This window comes from Carcharodon carcharias, chromosome X, assembly GCF_017639515.1.
Source record: "Carcharodon carcharias isolate sCarCar2 chromosome X, sCarCar2.pri, whole genome shotgun sequence".
NCBI lineage: Eukaryota > Metazoa > Chordata > Chondrichthyes > Lamniformes > Lamnidae > Carcharodon > Carcharodon carcharias.
In genome coordinates this window covers 23,105,995-23,113,619 of record NC_054507.1, presented here as the reverse complement: position 1 = coordinate 23,113,619, position 7,625 = coordinate 23,105,995, and the positions used below count along the sequence as shown (strand labels likewise).

Sequence of the window (7,625 nt, the reverse complement as noted above, 5' to 3'; positions counted from 1 at the left end):
CTCTGCGATGCATTTTCTGGCTTTCCCCTCAGATTCCGCATGGTCCCTAGGTAATACAGGGGCCCTCGTTCAGCAAACGCCCATTTGGAGACGAGAGGCATGGCTATGCGTCAGGAGAAATTATACCAAGGGTAGTACTTGGGTGGGTGAGTTGCCATTGGGTTCCTGTGCCCACCTTGCTGGTGGCATGCCAGTTAACTATTCCCTCCCTCTCCTCAGGAATCAGGATTCCACTGAGGATGAAGCCCGGCAGCTAGGATACATAGTACTTGGCTAAGGGTGGTGGATTGTCCTTGTAGGACAAAGCAGGGGAGGGAAGTGTGGTGGCCTAGACAAATAGGGAATCCACTTAGTACTGAAAAGGTTAATGGAAAAATTGAATTAAATGCTTAGGCCTAAAAGAAAAATACTGCAATCTTGAAGAACAATACCATCTTGTCTGACCACTGTAGGATGAGCCCTGAGCCATTCCATGTTGTTATTTCTCAGGCCGAATGTAATTAAAGTTGTGATAAGCATTTGCGTAACCGCAATGTCTGTTGTGATGGGAATGGAAATGAACTAAAACATGGATTGGTCAGTTAACATATGCAAATAAGCGGATTGAGATGTGCAAAATTTACTGATTGGCTGTAAAATGCTTTTAAGCAAGTGTTTGTGTATTCTGCTTTGAGACAGTACAATAGCTCTCGCTGTATTGCTCTCCCTTGTGCACAAGTAATAAATGGGGTTTCTACGTGCAAAGTGATGCCTCGGTGTGATTAATCTTCGACACCTTTTAGAATATTTGTGACAATCTATGAGCTGTAATCTTAATATCAATAATCAGCCGATATGCAGCAGATGGAACAATTTCAACCCCCCATTCTCTTAAGTAGCAATTTGCAAAGTATCTAAAATGAGTTGGTCAAATAGTTCGTGATATCAATCACTGGGACTATGGTTAAATAGTATCTATCTGTGCAGTCCATGCGATTTGGCCTTTTTTTTCATTACTTTCTATCTGCTGACCTACATGGCTCCTAATACAGCAACACCTCCGTTTTAAAATTTTGAAGGTCCCAGGTTGATTCCTGGTCTATGTTTAGTTAGCTGACATTCCATGGAGCTGCCGTAGGGGGTGCTATGACTGGCCTCAGTGCAACGGGCCAGGTCTGATGAGGTATCCTCTGGGTCTCAGAAGGAAACTTTGGATCTCTCCTCCTCTGATCACATTTGGGACTCCCTCACCTTAATCGAAGGGTCAGTCACGAGGGGACACAAGTTCAAGGTGAGGGGCAGGAGATTTGGGGGGATGTGAGGAAAAACTTTTTTACCTCGAGGGTGGTGATGGCCTGGAATGTGCTGCCTGGGAGGGTGGTGGAGGCGGGTTGCCTCATGTCCTTTACAAAGTACCTCGATGAGCACTTGGCATGTCATAACATTCAAGGCTATGAGCCAAGTGCTGGTAAATGGGATTAGGTAGGTAGGTCAGGTGTTTCTCACGTGTCGGTGCAGACTTGATGGGCCGAAGGGCCTCTTCTGCACTGTGTGATGCACTTGGTTGCCAGGGTCTGTTCCTGTGGGTCCTTGTCAGTGGTAACTAACATTGCTGCCTTTGTACCCTCCAGCAGCCATGTCCTTTCCAAAGCTGTCTGCCAAAACCACCTCCTATCCAACCTACATCCAGCTTGGTATTTATTACAGGATCACAGATGGAATTAGACAGAATATAAAATTTGAGAAGAGGCAACATATTGCAAAGGTGTAGGTTAAAGTGAGACGAGGAAGCAGAAGATGGAGCAGTCTTGTTTGAGGCTGCAGTAAGCTTTGAATCTTTAGTTTTAATTGACATCATCAACACTGAAAACGCAGAGAATAAAGATAAAGAGGCAGTGCCTCCTGTAATGCAAGAGGTCATCTCTTGGATCTCTCATGACCTTGTGTCATGGTGCAATGATGGCCTTGTAGGCAATTCTGGGGATTAAGAGAAGTTGCAAATTTTATTTGGGTATGTGTACTGGAAATATCCTTCAAATAATGTTATTGAATAATTATTTCAGTTATTTATAATCCCAAATGAATTTTATTAATAACTAAGTCACTGTATTTCATGTGTTGTAGGTTTGTGTCTCCTAGGACGGTTCCCAAAGCTTGAAATGGGCAATGTGCTTAGAAATATTTATTTCAATAACAAGCCAGCTGTTGACTGGGGCAGGTTTTCAGGTTGCGGTGGAGCTAAGAGAACAGGACTTGTAGCAGCTGAGGGAAGGCCCGACCTACCTCTGGGGAGTGGTTACCTGTCGACCGCTTGTGCCCCATGATTCATCACGTGTAGATTCTCTATCCTCCTAAAGTATGAGCAATGCCGGTGTCATAGTTGGTGACTACAAATATCAGATTGACTGTTTCATTCAGTCTCTGGTACTGCTGCTTGGCCAGATGGCAGTTCTTGGGTATTTGAAAGGAGAAGGACACAAGGGTAGGGTTGTAGTGAGGGAAGCAGAAGAGATTGAGAGATGTGTGAAGGATGAATTAAGTAGGAACATCATATCAACGTCAATCCTTTTAAACCTTGCTGCTGGCCAGAGCCTGAGTCATGGCAAGCACCATCTCTTCCACTAGATGAGGACATGCAGCCATGTAATGCGTTTGGCTGAAGTGGTTGTCATGGTTCTACAGCTTGCAGTGTGTGCCAAAGGTATGAGATTTGCAGCAGTGTTTAGCGTGCAGGTGAAGTGAAGCTGTGAAATTGAGATGAGTCATGATTGGAGATTGTTGGTAGTTGAGTGATAGGGGTATGGAGCATTGAGCAGTGTGAGCATCTAATGGAATGCAGTGTGAGCATCTAATGGAATGCAGCATTTGAAGATACATTCACTGACCTTGATCACTCATTCAAAATAATTGAATTTCTTTTGGAACTGCAGGTCCTCGGGGCTACACTTCTTGCATTGACCTCAATGGTTGTCTGTCGCCCTGTGGATAGAGGACGTCTCTGCTCTATCTATTGCACCAAGGCCTCCAGGACTGTCAGAGTACCTAGGAGCCTGTGTTCTGCCTTGTTGTGCTATTTCTGTCTCTTTCCAGGTCCAAATTACTTCTACAATGAATTTCAATGCCTGCTTAAACTAAAATGCACCGTCTTTTAAGAGCTGCAGGCTTGCTTGAACCCCTGCTAGCCCCTCAAGATCTTGCCTCCCTACTCGGGTGTGCAACTACTCGTGCAGTGCTGACTGCATGTTGCAATCATGTAAAGAAGCAGGTAGCAGAAGTTTATTTGCTGCCTGCATCTGTGGTTAATTATGCATCATAATCCACACACCTGTTTTTGGGCCTTATCCAAGTTTTCCCCAAGATCATCTACATAAACTGAAACCCTGTCTGGTCAGGTATAACATCTGAAAAATAACACACTCAACAATGCTACACTCCAAGTCCTGCACTGAAATGTCAACTTAAACTATGTACTTTAGTCCTTGGCTTAAACCCACAATATTCTGATTCCAAGGCCAGAGCACTACCACTGAGCCAAGCTACCCCATTTAATACAAGAGAAAGTAAATGATCAAAACTATAAAAGACTGTAGCTGCATTTTTGTTACTTTATTGTTATGTATATCTGTGTATATATAGCAATACAATAAATGTACATGCAGAAGTATTCAACTATATCCATCATGAACAGTGATCTACATAATCAAGTGTCCAAATCATAGTAGTATTATGGAACTATATCATTTGGCAAAATTTAACCATAAATGTGGCTGTTTATTTTATGCTGTTTAACTGTTGCGATATTTCCAACTAAAATTGCGATGTTTTATTTATCACGTAACAAACAAAATAATGGCTACATAATTCATATGAAAGGAATGCTCTAAATATCGAAGGTAAAAATTTATATTATGAAGTTATTTTTCACCATGTAGCACACTTCTGACATATAAGGAAGAGGAGCAGGAACCAGAATGAAACCATTGAATTGCACCAACTTTGAATCTAGGGATTGTCGGAAGAAGCCCATGAAAGTCAGATCTGGAGCCAAGTTTAGCAAGTTTATCTCCAGTTTGTCCACCTAAAAAATAAAACTTGGAGGTGCGAGTACTAAACTGAGCTTGATTATCAATAGTTTACGTTATCTTGATAAACTATGTCTATAGATTTACACTGGTCACTCGACTGTTTATCAAATATTTTATGGTGCAGCCTTTCAAACCTTGCTTCATATACTATACCATTATACAAAAGTTATGCAACATGATATATTGGAGTTAAAGACAAACCTAGACCCGTTGGTTTTTGTCAGGTTGGCAAACACGGACAGCATGATCCAAGCTGTATGTCAGTGAAGAAAATATTTATATAACACCTTTCACAACCATAGGGCATTCCAAAATGCTTCACCGCTAATAGTGTTTTTGAAGTGTAGTCACTGTTATAATGCAGGGAAACATAGCAGCCAATTTGCACACAGCAAGCTCCCACAAACAGCATTGAGACAAATGAGCAGATAATCTGTTTTTAGTGATGTTGGTTGATACAAAATATAAGTTCCAAATTAAAGCATTCAAAATTTATGAAAGTGAAAAAAGCAACAAAGAAAAATCCAAATTGATAGTTTTGCTATATAAATCTGAGAAGCCAGAATTGTTTGTGATTTTTGCATGTAGATTTACAAAGCTATCCAACATTCAGAAGCAGCACAGCATCACCTCTTAGTGATAAACACATATTTAGTCATGATAATCTGTCACTAGTGAACGTTTTAAAGTCCGTAGTTATTATTAGCAACACCTTTTTATTGAATTAAAAAGCATAGGTCTGGGCATTTCTGAATTAGAAACTTATAGTTTGAAGTTCTTTAGCAGTGTATGCAGTTAAACAACTGTCCTTTTCAATGTGAGATTATGTATTGAAGTCACCAAAATCCCAACCGTTAAACCTCAGTCTCAGCTTTACTCAACTACTCAAAGATGAACATGCAAAACAGACTCCTAGAGAAAGGAGGTAGTTGACTCAAGTCAGTTAACTCATTGAAACGGATGGTTGAGGGTCACAGAGATTGTAACAGCAAGGGCTGGGAGAAGGGAATCCTTGCTCAACTAATCATTCATGGACTTTGGATAGAGTGAGCTTAATGGGCCAGTGACCAAATGGCTATAAAATCTTAGCTTTGTTTCCCAAATAATATGACTGGACATCAATTGCACTGAAGGGTGTGTGGGTGTTTCACCATTGGAATGATTCTGATCTTACTTATGTGATAGCCACTGATCGAGACCTGCTCAGATTCTAGAGGTCACAAACTTGTTGACTGAGGACCTAGGTTTATATAGATGAACTACAATTACAATAGGTACTGAATCCTTGCTTTCTGCTTAAATACTGGGTCTGCTATGCTTGGGTGGGTGAGACTGACCCCCATTTCATGTCTGTGACAGCTGATTAGATACAGGCCCCTTGAATACATGAGCACAGTGGGCCTTTTCCAGCCAGGAGATCCAACATGTGACCATGAAATTGCTCTCATGAAAAATCTGGAGCACTTTAGGGCAGGGTCTTGTTGCTCCAGCTTTTGGGCTCAAAATGAATGGAGAAATGTAGTTGGGCATGCCCACCCCCCCACCCTAAAAGTACTGCAATTAGTGACTTGAAGTGCCTGCTTCAAATAGGCACTAGGTCACTTGAATATGCTAATATCAGATTGTGCAAAAAGTGAGCAGAGCATGTACCGCTTCACAGGATCTACTTGTAGCACCCAAGCTGGCTGAGAGTTTGCACAGACTGGTAAACTACACTGGAGTGTTTAACTCGCTGGTACTATGGCGGAGTGATTTTGAGTGAACCTAAAGCCTCCATTGTCAGGTACATATTTTCAACATATTACTAATTTCATAGGTCAGTTTCTGGTAAAGCCGTTTTTTTGAGTTGCTGCAATCTCCTTGCGGTTTTTCATAAACTGACTGGCTTGCTATGCCATTTCAGAGTGTAGTCGAGAGACAACCACATTGCTGTGGATCTGGAGTCAGACTGGTAAGGACAACACGTTTCCTTCTGCAAAAAGACATTATTAGTGAACCAGTTGGGCCTTTACAACAATACAGTAGGTTCATCATCACCATTTATTTAATTAATTTAAATTCCGCAACTGGCGAGGTTGGATTTAAACACTCATTGTGGGATTATTAGGCTGCTAACATAGCCACCATGTCACCACACCCTCTTGATGTTTGAGAACGTGAAATGTACAGGCTTTCTCAAAGCTAATCACATAAAAAGAAAAACCTGGTATGTAGTAGAAAATGTTTGTACATTTATGCAAACCTCCAAACTACAAACTATTAGTTATAAAAGCATCTTAATACTGTACACAATGGCTTCAAGCAACCCATTGTTGAACTTGGCACTTAATACAATTTTATTCACCATGGAGCCTCGGGCACTGCTCATAGCAACGAGAAACATAGGAGGCCAGGTGTGGGGCTATGCCCCTCAACAGACTTCTGCTAAAACTGCCAGATCTTGCACAACAAACACTCCAGTGGAGCAAGTTTTCCCAGTTCTGACACACCTCTTAGTTTTTGGACGGTGCAGAATTCCAGAAGTGGGTTGCTTTTAAAAGACACTGAACACAGCAAAATTCATTAATGGCTACATATGCAATTTAACAATTCACACGTTTTGACACTTGGGAACTTCACAGACCCCAGAGCAATTCTACTCTGAGCTGTTCACACACAGCCTGCCCAAAGCATCAGAAAGCCACATTTTTTCATTAATTCAGGAAAAAAAAACAGGAGTAAAGATAATAAGTAGCTCATGGTAATGCAGGCAGCCTGATTGTGGTGCACCAGCATATAAAACATTAATGAAGCCCAAGGCCAATATGCTTGCACCAGGTCTAAAGAACAGAAATGAAACACTTTTCCACCCCCACAGATCAGCACACTTACTATGGGTCTAAGTTATGTAATACCCAACATAACGCTTACTATAAAATTCTGTCATGGCTTAGTTCCAATTTCTGCTGTGCCAGTGGGACATGTCTGTTTTTATGTTAAGTGACAGGCAGCATTGCACTGAAAACTCCTGAACTTCTTTCACATCGGAACTTAGGTTTTGGAAGTAATTGTAAGGATCCTGAGAACCACAGGTATTGTATAGATGTTTAGATAAACTTAAACTGTTTTCAAATGGGAGGGGCCTAATGTTGTTAATAGTGGATGAAAAATGTGGCACTCTTGATACTCAAACTTTGTGAATTAAAACAAAAACATAGTAATTGAATACAAAATACCATTAAAAATTGTGACATAATACTTTAAGCGGTATAAAATACTTCAATGGAAATAAAACCATTCATGAACAAAAACAATTGTGAAATGGGCTTAAGGCCACTGAGCCACTATTCTTCCTTCAAATCGAACCTGTAACATGAAGAAAAGTTTTATTTTAATTTGCAATTTTGTAAAATCATATGTACCATATCTTTAGAAAAATGTTTTCTCACATCCTCTCCTAAAGATACAGACTCCTCATTGGGGTACAGTTTCAGAAACTGGCCACCCTCCAGTGCCTCGCAAAAGTGGTTTATACGTTATATGTCAAGTTTCAATTGTTAAGGACATCACAGCTGTGAGCCT

The 7,625-nt window shown here is 40.9% G+C and overlaps 1 protein-coding gene across 1 annotated transcript in view; it reads right to left on the bottom strand.

The window, feature by feature from the left end:
• Window positions 1-3,570: 3,570 nt before the first annotated feature.
• The window catches only part of esyt1a (extended synaptotagmin-like protein 1a), a 99,727-nt gene continuing 95,672 nt past the window's right edge, over window positions 3,571-7,625 (bottom strand). The window contains exon 31 of the mRNA XM_041180233.1: window positions 3,571-7,409. Within this exon, the coding sequence (XP_041036167.1) occupies window positions 7,388-7,409 (22 nt within the window). The 3' untranslated portion in view covers window positions 3,571-7,387. The remainder of the gene's footprint in view (window positions 7,410-7,625) is intronic.